The sequence below is a fragment of the Cetorhinus maximus genome, chromosome 1, assembly GCF_964194155.1.
Source record: "Cetorhinus maximus chromosome 1, sCetMax3.hap1.1, whole genome shotgun sequence".
Classification (NCBI taxonomy): Eukaryota; Metazoa; Chordata; class Chondrichthyes; order Lamniformes; family Cetorhinidae; genus Cetorhinus; species Cetorhinus maximus.
The window spans coordinates 161,433,624-161,454,521 of NC_135879.1; the positions used below are offsets into that span (position 1 = coordinate 161,433,624).

The window sequence follows — 20,898 nt, forward strand, 5'->3', positions numbered from 1 at the left end:
TGTGAATGACTGCCTATCGAAAGCAATAATGGGAAATTGTAATTGCAATCAAAAGATAATTACGGATGAGGAAGCATTCAACCCATCTTAGTTCATTCATCCAGAATAACAATGAAGAGCCTGTTGGAGAATCAATTCGTTTTTAAGTAATACCAGGGTTTTTGGTTTCACCACCATCCAGAAATCCATTCCATGTATAATTATTGTGTGAAGAAAAACTGTTTTCCTTTCACGTGTTTGAAACTATTCCGTATCTTGGGGCAGAATTTTGCCTTTGGTTTGTGGGCTCGACAGGGCTGGTTGGGAAGCCACCCGCCACCTGCAATCTGGCCCAGAAGGCAATTTCACGCTGGCGGGCCAATTACCCAGCATGAAACATGAGCGGCAGAGCTGAGCGTTGCCTGCTCAGGCAGGGGGAGGAGTGCGAGCTGGGCGAGCGTGACCTTCACTCATGCGCGCGAGTGCTTGCTACATAACCTCCCTGAGGCAGCTCTCTGCTTCAGGGAGATGAACTGATTTGAAAAACAAATTAAAGATTTGATAAATATTATGAAATATGTCCACTCATGTGACTCTGTCACATGAGCAGGGGCCTGTTATTTATGAAAAATTAAAGTTTTTATTTAATTTTCATTTGGAAACCTCATCCTGCTGATGGATGAGGTTGCCAAAAAAGTGCAAAGACCATTGGGCCTTTTTGCCTGCCCAACAACCGTAATTGTCGGTGGGCACGCTGCCAATGCCGGCGCATGCCTGCCGACCAAAACATCACAAGAGTGCACGATGACATCAGGATGCACGCTCGACATCATCGCATGTCATTTTATGATCGGTCGGGTCAGGCACACGCCCGTTCACTGAGCTAAAAATTTTACCCTTGAAGTTAAAATTTTCTGTACTTTTGAAGATTAATCTTTATCCTACAATTTATACGTTTTTTGATCCAGCCAGAAGGTTGCCAATAACAAGAAGCTAAATGCCCCTTCGCAAAGAGGCAATGCTGATATAGTATAACAAAAAAAACCAAATTCTTTAAGGAAGCTTAGCTAATGAGATTAAAATGATACTCGCAGGGGCAAAGATGCACTCCAGTCCTCAGATTAAAATAACGTTCCCGGGGCAAAAATGCACTCCAGTTCTACCTGTGCCGATTGAACTCAGAAGGCCTGAAGTGCACCAACAGAAACCACATGCTCCCTTCTCCAGGAACAGCAGGGCGTGGATGTAGCTGCAGAAGAGGGGTAGGTAGTCAGGCCAAACGGCTGCTTCGATTGCCCTCTTTAAAAATTAATTTACCGGATGTGGTTGTTGTTGGCTAGGCCAGCATTTATTGCCCATCCCTAACTACCCTTGAGAAGGTAGTGGTGAGCTACATTCTTGAACTGCTGCAGTTCCTGTGGTGAAGGTACAGAGGGAGGGAGCTCCAGAATTTTGACCCAGCGACAGCGACCTGGACCTGTTGGTGGTCACCTTGGTCAGGCCCAAGAACAGTCCCTCAAGGAGATCCTCCAATGTGCCTGCTCCCCTCTGCCCCCGGTGACCAAGAGTCTGGGAATGACGTGCATCCAGAAATTATTCAGCAGCCCCCTCCAGATAGTCTTTTAAGACAGGTCCTTGAAAGGGTGCAAAGCCAAAGTTCTCCAGTCTCCTTTCAGGGCTGATAAGCCTAATTTTCTTCAGCTTTTCCCACATAATTCACATCTCTAAGACCAGCGATTTTTCCTTTGTATAGTTTATCTAATGGCCACATGTGGAACTTGTTCAAGTGACTTCAGTAAGTCAAATTAAACAGCAGAGTAAACAGTAATTCATTTAGGATATAGTTGTCCCAAAGAAGCGTCAAGGTGGATGGCTGGGTTGATCTTCCCTTTCTGAATTCATGTGACTAAATCCATGTTTAAGTTTTTACTGGCCTAGATTTTGCAGTCAGTGGCAAAACATTGAAACTTGCCCCTGATCGTGCAAAAGGCTGCCCATAAAGATCTGGTAATGTCTGTGGCTTGGATTTTACCTCTTCCAATGCTAATTTCAGTCCAACATCAGCTGAAGAGAATCTCCAGCAAGTGATGTCATCAAGCAGGCAGAACACATCGAAGAATTCTTACAGACAGCAAATCAAGGAGTAAGCAGCACTGATTATCTTTCATTTTTTTAAGAAGGTTACAGGCAACAAAATAAAGATTGGAACATACAGGAGATTAAGGTAAAAGTTGAAATAACAAACTATTTTAATAAGAATTTATTTTAAAAAAAGATTTATTTTATAATCGAGAAATTTGACATTCCACAAGTATAAAATTGGTCTTTCCAAGTCCAGAGAGGTTGTTTGCTAACATTTTCATCGGTTTTCACAAGAAATGGGTTTTTGATATTGACCCCTCACCTCCTACCCCTTGCATATTACTGATACGGAGATGATACGTTTGCTATATTTGAACCTGCAGCTGCAAGTAATAATTTCCGCACTCACCATAAAGCCCTCCATCACCTTCGAAATGGAGTAGTCTAATGAGCTCCCTTTCCTCAATGTGCTTGCTGAGGAATCCACTAATGGGTTCTCTACTACTATCTACCACAAGCCGACCTTTCACTGGTCAATATACACGTTGAGATTCCTACAGCTGCATGCACTATAATATTTGTTTTATCAGCAATCCCTTAAATAGGGCCCAAGCCATTTTCTCAGTGCAAGCTTGATGCCAAAATAGGGCGGATCAAAGATATCTTGTAAGAGGCAATGGCATAGTGGTATTGTCGCTGGACTAGTAATCCAGAGACCCAGGGTAATACTCTGGGCACCTGGGTTCGAATCCCCATCTAAAAACCCATCTGGTTCATTCATGTGCTTCCTTTAGGGAAGGAAATCTGCAGACATGTGACTCCAGACTCTGAACAAGAACAATAAATGCTGGCCATCAATGCCATGAAATGAATGAAAAAATAATAATAAAAACTAGAGCTGGCTTATCAACCAGTCAGCAAACTTTTCTCATGCAGTATAAATTGCTGGTCCCTTTGAAACTTGGCATTCTTGTCTTGCACTCATTAGGACAGTCACAATAAGCATGTCTTTTATCAGCAATACTTTTTCAAAGGCCTTGACAGCAAGTCTAAAACCATTAAAGTAGGCATTCATGTCAATGCAAGACTTCTAAAGATTTCCAGCTGTGGGAGTTCAACAGCCTGTGGAGAAGCGGGGAAGCACTAACAGCAACTTCCAGTTTTCTGCGCTTAACTGCGCATGTGTGGATGCCAGTAGTTGCAGAGTGTGTCACAATTGTAACAATGGTGAATTCTGATTATTTCCCCATCATTACAATCACTCCCTCCACCACCGACGCACAGTAGCAGCAGTGTGTACCATCTGCAAGATGCACTGCAGGAATTCACCAAGGCTCCTTCGACAGCACCTTCCAAACCCACGACCACTACTGCCTAGAAGGACAAGTGCAGCAGATAGATAGGAACACCACCACCTGGATGTTCCCCTCCAAGTCACTCACCATCCTGACTTGGAAATATATCGCTGTTCCTTCACTGTGACTGGGTCAAAATCCTGAAACTCCCTTCCTAACAGCACTGTGGGTGTACCTACACCACATGGACTGCAGTGGTTCAAGAAGGCAGCTCACCACCACCTTCTCAAGGGCAACTAGGGATGGGTGATAAATGCTGGCCCAGCCAGCGAAGCCCACGTCCCATGAATGAATTTTTAAAAAAATCTGAACAATTGCATTGCACAGTATCCTATTCGTTGACCTACTTTATTCAATAAACCATTTATTCGTACCAGGTTCCAAAGCAACATGCGCCTAATCTGCTTTTCAAAGAAAAGAAAAACACATTGCAGCAAACAGCTGATGTAGAGTGTGAAAGGATCTCGGTATAAGTTAATAGATAATGAGCACATTAAGACAAGCTCCAGATAATAGAATGTACAAAATCACTTATGAGCAGGGTGCCAGAGAACCCAAGAAAACATGTGGTGTAAAACCTAGAAGCACACCTATTTTTCCCCCGTGCAATTAGTCTCGATTATGAAAATTTTCTTCAATGTAATTTGTCAAAAGTCCAAATATCGATCATCCCTACAGATTCGGTCAATGGTATTTTATTTTACACAAAAATAAAATATCTGCTTTTTACTCGCATGCTTTTTACCTGTATTGTGTGTTCTGTTTCTGCTCAAGTACATCTATATAAGTTAGGCTTCAAAGATGCCTACAGTCCATTTTCATTGGTTGGGTTTTAAAAACCGCAAGCTGCTGAGTGGTACGATCAGCTGGCAAAAAAGTGGCAAGTTCATCCATACTATAAGTTGAAGATTTTTAAAAAGTCACCAAGTGACTTTCTGCCAAACAGGTGATCAGCAGAGCTAGCAGCAACATGAATATTAAATAAATGAGGTAACAACTAGGGATCAAGTACCATTTAGAAGACCAAATTCCAGGGAATAACACCACATGAGATTGCAGTTAATGCACTGACAGCAATGAGCCCTTGGCCGTTGCAAAATTGAGATTTTTCTAGATGTGTGAGTGATATCATGATCGTGAAATACCCATTTTTTGAGGAGCCTCTCTTGAGAACCGTGTCATAAAACTATTGCTGTGGATCCTGTTTGTGAGCAGTGAGATATAGAAGGATCCAGGATCAAACCTTTTTTGTTCATATAAGAATTGCAGTTCTGTTGACCTAAACCTTTTGGTTCCAAATTGACACTGTTGAGGCAGCTATTCCTGCTCCCAATAACTATTCAAGAATAACAACTAAGTGCATGTGGTGAGGTTAGGATCAGCTGCCTTTTTCCCTTACAATCCACAACATTACATTATCCAGATAGGAAGAACTGTCATCGAATAAAATTCCAATGGTTCGCTCTTCATCAAAAGGAAGGATTGGTGTGCAAACCAGGGGGAAAAAACATATTTGAAGAAGAAGCATATGTTTGATCAAGTTTTCCATTTAAATAATTGTAAACTAACATATGTACAGAATAATTGGTATTAAAAGATTTTAAAAATGGATATTGCAACTGTACAGGTTTCCAGAGTATTACCTGCATTCCAACTCTTTCAATGACACAAGAAACGACGTGCAATATATGCATCTTCGTATCATATTCTGTGACTTCTTGCAGCAAGTGGAAGAGTAAGCTGAAAATATTTTCCAAGTACTATGGGACAAAATAAATAATTATGTGCTGTAATTAGACATTTTGAAAGTACTCAAAAATGACAGCAACAGACAGAATATTTGGAATGATTATGGCAAAGGTCAAATGTTAAGTCAACATAAATGAACACTAAAAGAAAACCCACACATTAACCAATGTTTCAATTGTACACAATAGCACATTCCAGTCCGTCAGGTAGAACAAGGCAGCATTTAGTTACCACTTCTTTGCCAATGTCCGGCTTTAATCATTTGTTGGAAAATGCAGTTCTCCCTCCCTCATGTATGCGCTTAGCTTCCACTCAATTAGCTTCCTTAATGAGTTTTTATACCAAAATTAAATATATTATGGCTTAATTGTTTATAGTGCACTCAGCCTTACAGGCATTTAATACTTCAAAAAATATCCACAACTTATCATTTTATAAAACCTTTCAGACCAGCTATAACCTCAGCAGATGCAGATATCTTAAGATACATGTCAAAAGGCATGATAAATTGTCATTAACTCTTAAGAAAGCAGTAGAATAGGCATTGCCAAGGGAAAATAGAATTCAACTCAGTCACATCTATCTTTGAGAACAAAAACTAAACCACTGAGCACCTTTATAAAAATGTTGTTGGGGACAAAATCTACATCTTCATGAGTGTTATTTCCCAAAGTATGGGTCAAAGCTGCAAAACCAACAGGACAAAAACGGATAATTTATTTCTGAAGGAGCAAAATGTCAAATAAGGGGATACAATCAGCAAACAGGATTACTCCTGCTGCCATGGCCTACATTAGCTTGGAAAAACAGCTTGTATATTTTGGGCAGTATTTTCAGTCAGGCACGGAGTTGAGATCAGAGGCAGCCAGTCCCGTAATCTTGTGCCACTGGTTGTCATGCCAGTTCCATGTCACAATCTCAAACCCAAGCCATTTTTAAAGAGACTGGGTTTGGGCTGGAATAGCTGGCTGCCTGCAAGCAACAGATAACCAACAGAGTAATTAAGGGGATTTCCAGCCAGCATGTGGGCTTTGCACATTGGGACAAAACACGACTAGTGCACCAAGATACCCTCACAGGAGGGAAGGGGAAGGGAGTTGGCATGATTAATCAGCGAGAGACCCCTCCACCCGGACCCGCCATGGCTGCCAGGCCACAGCTGCAGCCAATGGCCATCACATGCAGGGGTCGACCCTCCACAACTATGGCCAGGCAGTTGTGGCCATTTTTTAAAAAAAATTTATCTTTTCTTGGAGGTGCCCTCTTTCTCCATTACAAATCCATTAACCCCTCTCTCCTTACTGTCCAAGGCCCCAAACACTTCTTCCAGGTGAAATAGCAATTTGCGTGCGCCTCTTTCAATTCAGTATACAGTGTTTCCTGCTCACAAAGCGATCTGTTCTACAATGGGGAGACAAGACACAGATCAGGTGACCACTTCACAGAACATCTCTGGTTAGTCCACAAGCATGACCCCAAGCTCCCAGCGACTAGTCATTTTAATTCTCCACTCTAATGCCATGCTGACCTTTGTCATCGGTCTACTGCGGCATCCCAATGAAATTCAACGCAAGCTCAGGGAACAGCACCTTATCTTTCAATTAGGCACTTGGCAGCCTTCTTGTCTCAAAAGCTCAACAATTTTAGACTGTAAACTCTGTCCCACTCTGTTTCCTTTTCTTTGCACGCTTTGGTCTTAATCTTGTTTTCCTCCAGTTTTCCTTTTGGACAACAGCTGTCCATTGTTCTGCTAGTCACACCTCCTCTGGACATCCTGGTCTGAAATTTGGCTATGACAGAGAACCTCTTCGTCACAGTGAAAATGTGGATGCTCCCGGAAATCAGAGGTCCCGCCCTGAACATGGAACCTGTCATTTTCACGGGGGCAGGAATGGGCCCAAGTCAGGGTCAGTGTATGCGCGTTTCATGGAGGAAGCTGCCCATATAGTTTGTGGGCAACACAAAATTTGGGAGAATTGTAAACTGTGAGGAGGGCAGTGTATAACTTCAAAAGGACATTGACACATAGGTGGAGTGGGCAGATAGGTGGCAGATGAGGTTCAATGCGGAAAAGTGTAAGGTGATACATTTTGGTACAAAGAACATGGAGAAACAGTATTAAATAAAGGATACTTTTCTAAAGGGTGTGCAGGAGCAGAAAGACCTGGGTGTATATGTACATAAGTCATTAAAGGTGGCAGAACAGGTAGAGAGAGCTGTTTCGAACGCATACAGTATTCTAGGCTTCATTAATAGGTGCATAGAGTACAAGAACAGGGAGGTTATGATGAACTTATAGAAGAGACTGGTTAGGCCTCAGCTGGAGTATTGTGTACAGTTCTGGGCGCCACACTATAGAAAGGATGTGAACACATTGGAGAGAATGCAGGAGAGGTTTACGAGAATGGTTCCAGGGATGAGACACTTCAGTTATGAGGAAAGATTGGAGAAGTTGGAACTGTTGTCCTGGTAGATCAAGGGTCAATTTTAGGTAGATTACTTAAATTGTTGCCTGTGTGACTTAAGTTAAATCAGGATCACGCTGCAACAGGGATTGATGATGTGAACTGATAGTGTGAATAGCAAAAGGGAAGTAGGGGCAGATGTCCGAACTATGTTAACAGTTGTGATCAAAGGATGCGTTTTGAAATATATGGATCAGTGGACTTCAGAGCTATAACTAAATTAATGTAAGGGTGATTAAGTTTGGCATTTGATAAAACAGGAAAAAGTTAACAATAGGCTGTTTAGTTGTTGAGGATATCCTGTTCAGGGTTGTAGCTATGGGTCCATGCCCATTGGCAAATGGAATAATGAGATCAAAGGAAAATGGCAACATCAGAACACAGCCAAGCCTCTGAATAAAAGAACTCACTTGAAGAGATTTGTTACACAGGTTTGAAGACGACAAAGGGAAAGAAAACAGAAGTCACTGGACATCTGTAGCCACTAGAGTCAGTGGAAAGCAAGAATAACCTGAACTAGGATAATTAATTGCCTTCATTTTCTTAAGTATAACTTTTGTTGCTTAATAAATTGTCTTGATACCTCTTCCGCATTAAATATCCACTCATCTGAAGTGTAATGTCTGGCCTCTGAATCTCTTACAGTGGAGTTAAATATTAAAAAGCACAGACAGTTCTAAAATAGCACTAAAGATAGAAAGGTCACTAGGATCAGAAGTATGCATTCCAGAATGCTGAATGTAATTAGGGAAAATATAGCAGCAGCATCTTCAAAAGAATGTGGAGTAGCATTCACGTCAAAGGACAGGAGGGTGGCAAATGTTATTCAAAAAAGGGGACAAGAATTAGCCAGGAAATCATTGTATAATAGAGCAGTGGTTATGCTACTGGACCAGTAACTCAGTAGATGTGAGTACAGACTCCAACATGGCAGTTTGAGGAATCCATTTTTAAAAACTGAAATAAAAGAAAAGGATGACATCAGTAAAAATGACCTAGAAGGTATTGGATTGCAGCAAAAATCCAGAGAGTTTACTAATATTCTTTAGGAAAATAAACTTTCCGCTCTTGCTTAGCATGGCCTATATGTGACTCCAGTCCCAAATCAACATGCTTGATTCCTAACTTCCCTCTAAAAGTAGCCTAGCAAATTACTCAGTAGTATCAAACCACTACAAAGAGTAACAAAACACAGACTGCAGTGGTTCAAGAAAAAGGCCCACCATTACCTTCTCAGGGCAACTAGAGATGAGCAATAAGTGCCAGGCGTGCCAGTGAGACCAGTGCTCCGACAATAAATATTAAAATTAAAAAATCACAAGCAATTAGTTGAAGTTCAAATGTGAGTGAGCTTTTAGTCCCTGTATTATGGCATGAAACTAATGAGCACTATGAGCCACAGATTAATTTAGGAGAATCAGTATAGATTTACAAAGAGCAAGTCATACTGGACTAAATGTAATTATATATTTGAGAAAATCATGTATAAAGGAACCACAATGAATATAATTAATGTTGTATTTATAAAGTCTGCCATAAGGTGCTGCCCCCCTCCCCCCCACTCACTTTGAGCCTACATATATATTTACATATCTTAGTCAACACATTTTTTTATTAAATCTTGGTCACAGATACTTTAATTTCCTTTTTCTGAACTTTAAATTTCCTTGTTCACACATTTAGACTAGGATGGGAAGATAGACTTGTATTTGAAATGAGGACGGTGCAATTGTGCTCTTTTTATTCTTGTTGACATTTGATGAAATACTTCTAAAGAATCCCTAACTTAACTTGTGCTATCCTAGTTTATTTCTGTTGCACTGCTGGATCATAGAATAACAGAAGAATTTTGTTGGAGAGATTGTCGAAGAATTTTGTCCCTCAGATAGTAGCTGGAAAGTCTGTACTGTACAACTGCTTCTGTGCAATTTACAAGGATGCATAGCATTCAACACTTTGGATTCTATGAAATAGCAGAGGATAGCTGGAGTAGAGTACAATGACAGTCAAATAAAAAAATCAAATTGGAGCCTAAAAATAATGGGGATTTGAGAAAAATAAACTTGAAGGGCTATGGGGAAAGAGGGCTGGTGAGGGTAACTGGATTGCTCTACAGGGAACCATCATGGGTTGGGTGGGCTGAATGACCTTCTTCAGTGCCATAATGGCTCTATTCTACAACAGAAACAAGGACAAACTGACAGCAGCCCAGTTAATAACAGCATTAACAACTGCTGCAGGTTAGTCTAAAAGCACAACAGTTTTAGCCTGCAGAGTGAAGGAAATTGCTTGGTAGTGACAAACTCCTTTAATAGTAGGGCAGAAAGGGAAGAATAAATTAATGAAGCAATATTTATAAAGTCATTAAATTCCATGGATAAACAATTGGCTACTACTTTTCTTTCACCTCTAAAATTCTGGTGTTGAAATATTTTGCTGTCCTCAAAACACTGATGTTTAAACCCTGATGCCTTCATTATTATGAATAACTTAATTGTTTGGGGAATTTGTATCTGCACAATTGCTTTATTGATACATCAGGTGTACTGTCAATTAAAACATTAAAAACTAAAGAATGCAATAATATAGCTGTCCTACTCAATTTTTAAAGTGTAATAACATATTCCTTTGTTGCACATGCATTTTAGTGATGAGATCTAGCACAATTAATGGTTTTAGTTAATACAATGGTCAGTTCCATCATTTCCTAAAGTTTGGTTTTGGTTCTGCTGGGACTATTTTCTCTCAACCATCAACAAAAATTCCTTGCAAAATACTGATTATTGAAAACTTTCACTTTTGTCAAAGTTACAAAAATGCATAGAAATGATACTTACTGGTACAAACTGTTCTGTTCTAAATTCAAAGTCATCTACAGGTAATCGAGTTAAAGAACAAGACCTCTGTTGCTCTTATAACGCCATTAATATTACCAATAAAAACTTATCTTTATACATAAGCTTTGGATTAGTATGCAATCTGCAAGTGATTTTTCCAGTGAAAATATTACTTATTTTTCCTCAAATAATCATAGTTTAGATCCACACAATTGGGAAAAAAGTACATGAAATGAATCTAAATCAGAAAACAGTTAAAATTACAGTGAACTGACATCAATATATTTGCTCTCAACTACTGAAAATCAACAAGTTGACAAAAATTTCGCAAATGAAGTACAACGTGGGAAAATGTGAGGTTGTCCACTTTGTCAGGGAGAATAAAAAAGCAGAATATTATTTGAGTGGAGAGGGATTGCAGAACTCTGCGGTGCAGAGGGATCTGGGTGCCCTGGTACATGAATCAGGGAAAGCTAGTATCAGGTACAACAAATGATTAGGAAGGCGAATGGAATGTTGGCATTTGTTGCAAGGGGAATGGAATTTAAAAGGGACGTTTTACTGCAGCTGTATGGACCTTGGTGAGCTCACATCTGGAGTACCATGTATAACTTTGGTCTCCTTATTTGAAAAGGATATAATTACATAAGCAGTTCAGAGAAGGTTCACTTGGCTCATTCCTGGGATGAAGGGCTTATCTTATGAAGCAAGGCTGAACCCAGATGCCTCCCATCAATATTACTGTGCCATCTGTTTCCCAGTACAATGACTTCAACCCTCAGGACCAAATGCCTTAGTACACTGACCACACCATACATCCCATTGTGTGCATGACCGTCACTGCCCAAGAGAGGCCTTCCCCCCCGAAAGGCAAGGACCAAGACATGCGTGCCATGCAGAGTCCTCTAACATGGCCTGCATTGACCCGCAACAAACTGCTCTATCTCCACCCAACAGTGTGGCCTCAACCCCACAATAATCTGTGACTCCTCCTTAGACAGTATTATAACTGTTGCCCCAGGACAGTCTTTCATTGCTTCACTATGTTCCTTTAAAACCCCTGCCACCACTCCACCGCCCTAAGTCATGCTTCTGCCTTCCTAACTTCAATCTGGTGTAGCCAAATGGGCACCAGCCTTGGTGCAAGATCAGTGAAGCACCAAAATATCACAGCACTGCTGTTAAAGGTAGGCAAAGGCAGCCTCTATATACCTCGAAGTCATTGATGAAATGAGGCTCACCAGGTGCACGCCATTTTTGAAGAGTCATGAAACATACGGTTCTAAATATCCGCTGGCGGGGCACTTAATTTGGAGGCGGTACGTAATCCTGGTGAGTTTGCCTTTTAATGAGCATTCATGAGGTGCAAATAAAAGCAAATGTGCTTCCCGACAAAGATCAACGGGAAAGTTGGCCCGCCTTTAACCTGCCATCAAAATGGTATGGTGGTAATGTTGCTGAACCAACAATCCTAGTGGTTCAGAAGCCCCCACTAATGCTCTGGAGGTGAGCTCAAATACCAACACAGCAGCTTGAGGAATAAGTCTGGAATAAAACGCTAGCCGCACAAATAAAGATCAGGAAACTACTGAATTGCTGTAAAACCCATCTGGTTCACTAATCTCATCACCTGATCTGGCCAGGCATGACTCCAGACCCACACACCAATGTGGTTCACTCAACTGCCCTTTGGAATGGAAAAACAAGCCACTGAGTTGTAGACAGCTCACCACCACCTGCTCAAGGATAATAAATGCTAGCCCTGTCAGCAATGCTCTATTGCCAAGAACAAACAATATTTTTTTTAAATGTCATGTATGAAAAAGATTGGTACTTCAGCTGTGTAAGCCAGGGTGGTGGAAGGACGTAGACGTAAGCCAGGATATCCATTCCTAGTCTTATTCAGGGCAATTGCTGAAAATGCACATCTCTAGATGCTGGATAAGCACAGAACACAGCACAGCTGTAATATTCCTTATGTCAAACAGCCTGCCAAGATTCAGTGTCCTCGAGACACAAATGATTAGCCACTTGGCAGAGAAACCAGCAGCATCTTCAGGAGAAAAGAAAAATCTCAAGTGATGAATGCCCTAGATGCTTCCAAAACAGAACTTGAAAAGTACTGCACTGTCTCATAAGCTCAGTATACAGATGAGCTAAACATACACACAAGTTTTATCTTACAGGGCAAGTCCAAACATGTCTGCAATATATATTGCATACACATTTGTTATTGATTGCTCATGTCAGTTATTGTTTTAAGAATTTGTTTAATCATTTTGTTTTTGATCAGAAGAAAATATAATTTTATGGTAGGGCTTATTAAACAGGAATCAGTGCTGGGAAGGAGGTCACTTCTACATTATCTTTAAATGTAATCTAGTAAATTTTCATTAAAGAACAAAGAACAGTATAGCACAGGAACAGGCCCTTCAGCCCTCCAAGCCTGCGCCGATCATATTGCCCATCAACTAAAACATTTTGCACTTCCGGGGTCCGTATCCCTCTATTCCTATCCTATTCATGTATTTGTCAAGCTGCCTCTTAAACACCACTATCGTACCTGCTTCCACCACCTCCTCTGGCAGTGAATTCCAGACACTCACTACCCTCTGCGTAAAAAACTTGCCCCGCACATTTCCTCTATAGTTTTCTCCTCTCACCTTAAATCTATGTCCCCTAGTAATTGACTCTTCCACCCTGGGAAAAAGCTTCTGACTATCTACTCTGTCCATGCCACTCATAATTTTGTAAACTTCTATCAAGTCGCCCCTCAATCTCCGTCGCTCTAGTGAGAACAATCCGAGTTTCTCTAACCTCCTCATAGCTAATAACCTCCAGACCAGGCAGCATCCTGGTAAACCTCCTCCGCACCCTCTCCAATGCCTCCATATCCTTCTGGTAATGTGGTGACCAGAATTGCACGCAATATTCCAAGTGTGGCCTAACCTAGGTTCTATACAGCTGCAGCATGACTTCCCAGCTTTTATACTCAATACCCCTGCCAATGAAGGCAAGCATGCCATATGCCTTCCTGACTACCTTATCCACCTGCGTTGCCACTTTCACTGACCTATGGACCTGTACACCCAGATCCCTCTGCCCGTCGATGCACTTAAGGGTTCTGCCATTTGCTGTATAATTCCTGCCTGTATTAGACCTTCCAAAATGCATTACCTCGCATTTGTCCGGATTAAACTCCATCTGCCATTTCTCCGCCCAAGTCTCCAACCGATCTATATCCCGTTGTATCCTTTGACAATCCTCTTCACTATCTGCAACTTCTCCAACCTTAGTGTCGTCTGCAAATTTACTAATTAGCCCAGTTACATTTTCCTCCAAATCATTTATGTATACTACAAACAGCAAAGGTCCCAGCACTAATCCCTGCGGAACTCCACCAGTCACTGCTCTCCATTCAGAAAAGCACCCTTCCACTGCTACCCTTTGTCTTCTATGACCAAGCCAATTCTGTATCCATCTTGCCAGCTCATCTCTGATCCCATGCGACTTTACCTTCTGTACCAGTCTGCCATGAGGGACCTTATCAAAGGCCTTACTCAGTGAAGACTCAGGCTAACATTGTAAACTTGGATGAGAGATGCTTCCCTAATTAAAACTGTTAATAGGTAAAACATCCTAAATTTGCATACCCCTTAATCATTATTTAACCACACAACTAGATAAGGTCATAAAACAAAAAAATAATATGAGCAATGTGGTAGATATTGAATGTAAAGATGGAAATCTTTAAGGTCCCACAAGGCAGACTGGTTAAAAAAAATATAAAAGTCCATGGGATCCAAGGGAATGCAGCAAGCTGGATACAAAATTGGCTCAGTGGCCTGCTTTTTGTGGTGTATATTAATGATTTGGATATAAATGTAGGGGGAATGAAGTTTGTAGACTACACAAAAACTGGCTGCTTGGTCGATAGCAAGGACGGCTGTAGACTGCAGGAAGATATCAATGGACTGGTCAAGTGGGCAGAAAAGTGGCAAATGGAATTCAACCCGGAGAAGTATGAGGTGATGCATTTGGAAAGGTCAAATAAGGCAAGGGAACACACAATAAATGGGAAGATACTGAAAAGTGTAGAGGAAGTGAGAGACCTTGGAGTGAATGTCTACAGATCCCTAAAGGTAGCAGGACAGGTCGATAAGGTGGTTAAGAAAGTATATGGAATTCTTCCCTTTATTAGCCGATGCATATATTATAACAGCAGAGAGGTCACGCTGGAAATATATAAAATATTAGTCAGGCAACAACTTGAGGACTGTGTGCAGTTCTGGTTACCTCATTACAGAGCGGGCGTAAGTGCACAGAAGAGATTTACGAGGATGTTGCTACAACTGGAAAAATGTAGCTATAAGGAAAGATTGGATAGGCTGGGGTTGTTCTCCTTGGAACAGAGGAGGCTGAGGGGAGGTTAAATTGAGATGCACAAAATTATGAGGGGCCTGGATAAAGTAGATGAGAAGGGCCTATTTACCTTAGCAGAGACATCAGTGAATAGGGAGCATAGTTTTAAAGTGATTGGTAGAAAGGTTAGAGGGGAGATGAGGAAAAGTTTTTTTCACTCAGAGGTTTGAAGGGGTCTGGAACTCTCTGCCTGAAAGGGTAAAAGAAGCAGAAACCCTCAACTTATTTAAAAAGTATCTGGATATGTGCTTGAAGGCTACGGGCCAAATGCTGGAATGTGTGGTTAGGTTGAGTAGATGGTTTCTCAGTCGGCGCAGACACGATGGGCCAACTGGCCCCTTTCTGTGCCGTAAACTTTCTATGGTTCTACAATTATGCATGAATCATCAATGAAACTAAGTCTGGCCAGGTTAATTAGCATTTAGAAACAAGTTGGTTTCTCGACCCAACTAATGCCCATCTCTAACCTATCTTCCCTCTCCAAGATCCTTAAACACATCATCGCCTCCCAGTTTCTTGCCCATTTCTCACAAAACACACTATTTAAATCCCTCTACTCCATTTCCTCTAACCTAACGGTACCAAGGTGGTACCGACCAGTCATGAATGATATTCTGTGAAAATATGATCAAAACATTTGATACAGTCGATTACACCATCCTTCTCCACTTTTAATGGCACCTCCTTTGCACAGTTCCACTGCTAATACCAGAGCATCTCCAGCAATTATTTGCCTTCCCACCCCCAGAGTTCCCCAAGGACCTAATCTTGGGCTCCTCAACTTTCTACATAAGAAATAGGAACAGGAGTAGACCATTCAGCCCCACAAGCTGCTCTACCATTCACTAAGATCATGGCTGATCTTCTTGTGTTTCAAATTCCACATTCCCATCTAACCCCAATAACCTTTGATTCCCCTAACAAGAATCTATCTACCTCTGTCTTAAAAATATTCGATGAGCCTGCCTTCTGAGGCAGAGAGTTCCAAAGTCGCACAACCCTCAGAAAAAGTTTCTCATCTCTGTCCTAAAAGGGCGACCCCTAATTTTAAAACAGTGCCCCCTAGATCTGGACCCACCCACAAGAGGAAACATCCTTTCCACGTCCACCTTGCCAAGGCCATTCAGGGTCTTGTATACTTCAATCAAATCACCCCTCATTCTTCTAAACTCCAGTGGAGATGCATATTTTTTCAGTTAATTACATCATCCACGTGTATGGAATGAAGTTCAAATGTATGCTATTCCTCTCTACTCTATGTGCACCTTCATGCTGTCGGACAGCCCAGATGGTAAATTATGGATAAGTCGCAACTTCCTTCATTTGAATATCAGGAGGACTGAAACCATAATTGCTGTCCCTGAATCGAAACTCCATTTCTTTGCCACAAGCTCCAATTTCTGATCACGGCCTCCTGTTCAGGTTCGCCCTTCAGACCACTGACCCATTAAATTTCTTTGCCACAAGCTCCAATTTCTGATCACGGCCTCCTGTTCAGACTCACCCTTCAGACCACTGACCCACTAAATTTCATACAAACCTATTTATCAGGCCACTCTGTTGCCTTGGCTCAACTCTGGAACTCACTTTGTTTCTCCATTTTCTCTACAGCTCTAAAAACCTGCTCAAAACCTATCTTTTCAACCAAGATTTTAGTCACTCCCTCTAACCTCTTCCTCTTTAGCATCAATTTTTCTACTGTAAAGTCACTAAGAAAATTTTTCTCCCATAAAGGCAGTATGTAAGTTTCTCATTCCTTAGACTGGATGGAAACACTAAACTTCATGCTGCCATTTCAGCACACCCAACTTAAAGTAAATTCCCCACAAAGCATAGTGTAAGGAATTAATGTGAAGGGATTAATATAGAATATTAACATGGACAAATAGAAAGTACTTTCCACTATCTTTTTTTGAGAATATCCATTCCCTTTAAGAAAAAGCTTGCTAAATGACACTTTGCCTTTGTGCTATTGGATTTACTTACTTTACTAATGAAATTAAAATAACAAAATAAAATGGCAGTAAATAAAGGAGAGAAACCACAACCACAGACAGAGAGAAACATGGGAAAAAAATGACAGAGAATCGGAAGGAAACATTAATTATAGGAAAATAGAGAAGACACATAGTAAAGTAAAATAAAATGTTTATAAAAACGTCACTTCTGCCCTACCCCACAATGTGTACCCAAAATATGCAGCATTCATTTTACTACATAACTCTGGATTTGCTGCAGCAATCCTATCATTCATTCATATATCATTCTTATCACATAATGCTGGAAAAAATGGCAAAGTAATTTGAGAGAGAAAACAAAAGTGGCTATATCATTAGAACAATACATTCCTTTATACATTGAAAAGGATATCAAGCTTCAAGGTTGTAGCTGTCTCAATGCGTACCTGGGGGGAAAAAAAACAATAAATTAAGATAGAACGTGTATATGTTCCACCAGATTCTTAATATTTTGTTCAACTGTCAAAGACATTTACTTGAATTTTATCTTATTTCAGATCAAGCATATCAACTGCATTTAAATACACTGCAAGAATGCAGGAAGTTGAAGATGAATCCTGTAAGGAAAACTTTATTAGCAGTATATAAATCACTGACATTTGGAGAATATTCACTGAATTCAAATACTATGCAATATTCAGTCGAATAAAGGCTGCAAAGTCAATGCTTCAAGCCTTAATAAAAGATAAATACATACAATTCCAAATAAATCACATGCAAGAAAAACTGCGCAAACACCTTAAAGTCCAGTCCTATTTATCAAAAAGACTCTGCCTGAAATGTTTGTAGGTTTAGATGCCTGTTCAAATGTAGTGAAAAAAAGAGGTAGAGCAGTTACACTCATCACTCTAAACTCAAACCAGCCCAGTCACTTTGATGCAGATGTAGGTGTAAATTAAACTATTAAAAATTATAGTGCTATAATAAATGATGTGATTGGTCTGAACCTTTGTGTAATAGCAGAAACTTATAGAAAATGATAGGTGCATTGTACTTCTCCTGATTCACAACTTTGCTCTGCCTAACACCACTTTCCAAAATTAACATCTTTTCAAACGCAGACTGGGTGACCGCTTTGCAGAACACCTTCGGTCTGTCCGCAAGCATTACCCAGACCTCCTTGTCACTTGCCATTTCAACACTCCACCCTGTTCTCATGCCCACATGTCCGTCCTTGGCTTGCTGCACTGTTCCAGTGAAGCTCAACGCAAACTGGAGGAACAGCACCTCATCTTCCGACTAGGCAATTTACAGCCTTCCGGACTGAATATTGAGTTTAACAATTTTTAGATCATGAACTCTCTCCTCCATCCCCACCCCCTTTCCATTTCTTCCCCCTCCTTTCTGTTTTTTCCTTCACCCCACCCCCACTAGAGCTATCTGTACCTTGTTTGTCCTGCTTTCTACCCTTAATTAGCACATTCCTTTAGATAATATCACCACCTTCAACACCTCTTTGTCCTTTTGTCTGCAACATCTTTTGGTTACCTCCACCTAATACTGGCTTCTTGTCCCAACAACAACCCCACCCCCCAAACCAGCTTATATTTCACCTCTTTCCTATTTTTACTTAGTTCTGTTGAAGGGTCATGAGGACTCGAAACGTGAAACTGTGCTCTTCTCCGCCGATGCTGCCAGGCCTGCTGAGTTTTTCCAGGTATTTCTGTTTCTGTTTAACATCTTTACCACCTGGTTTCATGTCAGGTGAGAAAAATACTACTTAGCACTGCAGTTGAAACTTCAAGGCAGATTGCAGCCAGAGGTGGAAAAAGACCATGGCCCAGATTTTGCAGTTAGCAGCAAAGGAATGGTGCTCGCTGCTGACCTCAAAGAAAAGTGTCCACGAAGATCTCAGGATCTTTATAGCTTGAATTTCATCTTTCTTAATGTTAGCTTCATTCTGGTGCCAACTATGAGGGATCTCCAGCATTGAGCAACAGCGATGTCATCAAACAGGCATTGTAAAACACATTGAAAAATACTCTGACAGCAAACCGGGAAGTAAAATCCACTGATTATCCTTCACTTCTTAATTGCTAAATCAGAATTGTTACAGCTCAAGAAGTCATTGAGCCCATTGTGTCTGCACCGGCCCTCCAAATAAGCAACTCAGAGTGCCATTCCCCTGCCTTCTCCCTGCACATTCTTCTTTTTTAAGATAATTCTAATTCCCTTTTGAATGTCTTGATCGAACCTGCCTGCACCACATTCTCAAACAATGCATTTCAGGCCCCAACCACTCACAACATGAGAACGTTTATCCTCATGTCGCTTTTGCTTCTTTTGCCAATTACTTTAAATCCGTCCCTTCGCTTTCTTGATCCTTTCACGAGTGAGAACAGTTTCTCCCTATCTACTCTATCCAGGCCCTTGACAGACAGCAAAATAAAGACTGGGATCTACACCTCGGATTAAGGGAAAAGCTAAAATTTCATATACAAAACTTTAAGTATTATATTCAAAACCTATGGCATTACCGTAATGGAAACAATTGACATTCCACAAACATACAAATTAGTTTTTCAGAGCCAGTTGCTCAAGAGTAATTATGAACTTAATACAGAACATGGACAGAAAACAGGCAGTAGGAATAAATGGGTCATTTTCAGATTGGCAGGCTGTAGCTAGCGGGGTACTGCAAGGATCTGTGCTTGGGCTCCGGCTGTTTACAATGCATGTCAATGATTTGGATGTGGAGATTAAATGTAATACTTCCAAGTTTGCAGATGACACAAAAATAGGCAGAAGAGTTGTGAGGAGGATGCAAAGATGCTTCAAGGGGATTTGAAGAGGCTAAGCGAGTGGCAAAAATTTGGCAGGTGGAATACAATGTGGAGAAATGTGAAGTTATCCACTTTGGTAGGAGAGACAAAAACAGAGTATTTCTTAAATGGTGAGAGGCTGGGAAGTGTTGAACTTCAAAGGGACTTGGATGTCCTTGTTCATGAATCACTGAAAGCTAACATACAGGTACAGCAAGCAATCAAGGTGGCAAATGGGATGCTGACCTTTATTACAAGAAGATTTGAGTATTAGAATAAAGATATCTTTATACAATTATATGAAGCCTTGGTGAGACCACAGTTTGAATAGTGTGTGCAGTTTTGGTCTTCTTCCCTAAGGAAAGATAAAGTTGCCAAGAGGGAGTACAACAAAGGTCCACTAAATTAATTCCTGGGATGGAGGGATTGTCCTATGAGGAAAGATTAAATATTCTGGGCCTCTATTCTCTAGAATTTGGAAGAATGAGAGGTGATCGCATTCAGAAATATAAAATTCTTAGAGGGCTCGATATGGTAGATGCAGGAAGGATGTTTCCCTTGGCTGGGTGGGGGAGGGGTCTAGATCCAAGGAACAGAGTCTCAGAATAAGGGGTCAACCATTTAAGACTGAGATGAGGAGGAGTTTCTCTTCTCAGAGGCTGGTGAATCTTTGGAATTCTCTACCCCAGAAGGCCGTCGAGACTCAGTCATTGAGTATGTTCAAGGCAGGTTGATTGATTTCCACATGTTATAAACATCAAGGGGTACAGGGATAGTGCAGGAAAATAGTGTTAAGTAGAAGATCAGCCATGATTTCATTGAATGGTGGAGCAGGTTTGAAAAGCTGATTGGCCTACTCCTGCTCTTATTTCTTACGTTCTCAGTACACTTAAAAAAACCCAGGGACACCTCATTTAACAAGGTGCAAAGTTTTTCTAGAATTTTTTCAGCAAGTAGCATCGAGTTCATTGCATAAGTAACTATAAATTATAGTACAAAAACAAAAATAAAAACACCTGGAAAAACTCAGCAGGTCTGACAGCATCTGCGGAGAGGGATACAGTTAACGTTTCGAGTCCGTATGACTCTTCAACAGAACTAAGGAAAAATAGAAGAGAGGTGAAATATAAGCTGGTTTGGGGGGGAGGAGGGGGGCAAGTAGAGCTGGATGGAGGGCCAATGATAGGTGGAGATTGCCAAAAGATGTCATAGACAAAAGGACAAAGAGG

General features: G+C 40.9%; 1 protein-coding gene across 4 annotated transcripts in view; it reads right to left on the bottom strand.

Annotated features, from left to right (window-relative positions):
- The window catches only part of ipo11 (importin 11), a 712,707-nt gene that overhangs the window by 372,531 nt on the left and 319,278 nt on the right, over positions 1-20,898 (bottom strand). For all 4 annotated transcript variants that reach the window (XM_078549030.1, XM_078549021.1, XM_078549038.1 and 1 more), the window contains 3 exons: positions 17,260-17,293; positions 10,468-10,508; positions 5,060-5,176 (listed from right to left, as the gene is read on the bottom strand). In XM_078549030.1, coding sequence (XP_078405156.1) covers positions 5,060-5,176; positions 10,468-10,508; positions 17,260-17,293 — 192 coding nt within the window. The remainder of the gene's footprint in view (positions 1-5,059; positions 5,177-10,467; positions 10,509-17,259; positions 17,294-20,898) is intronic.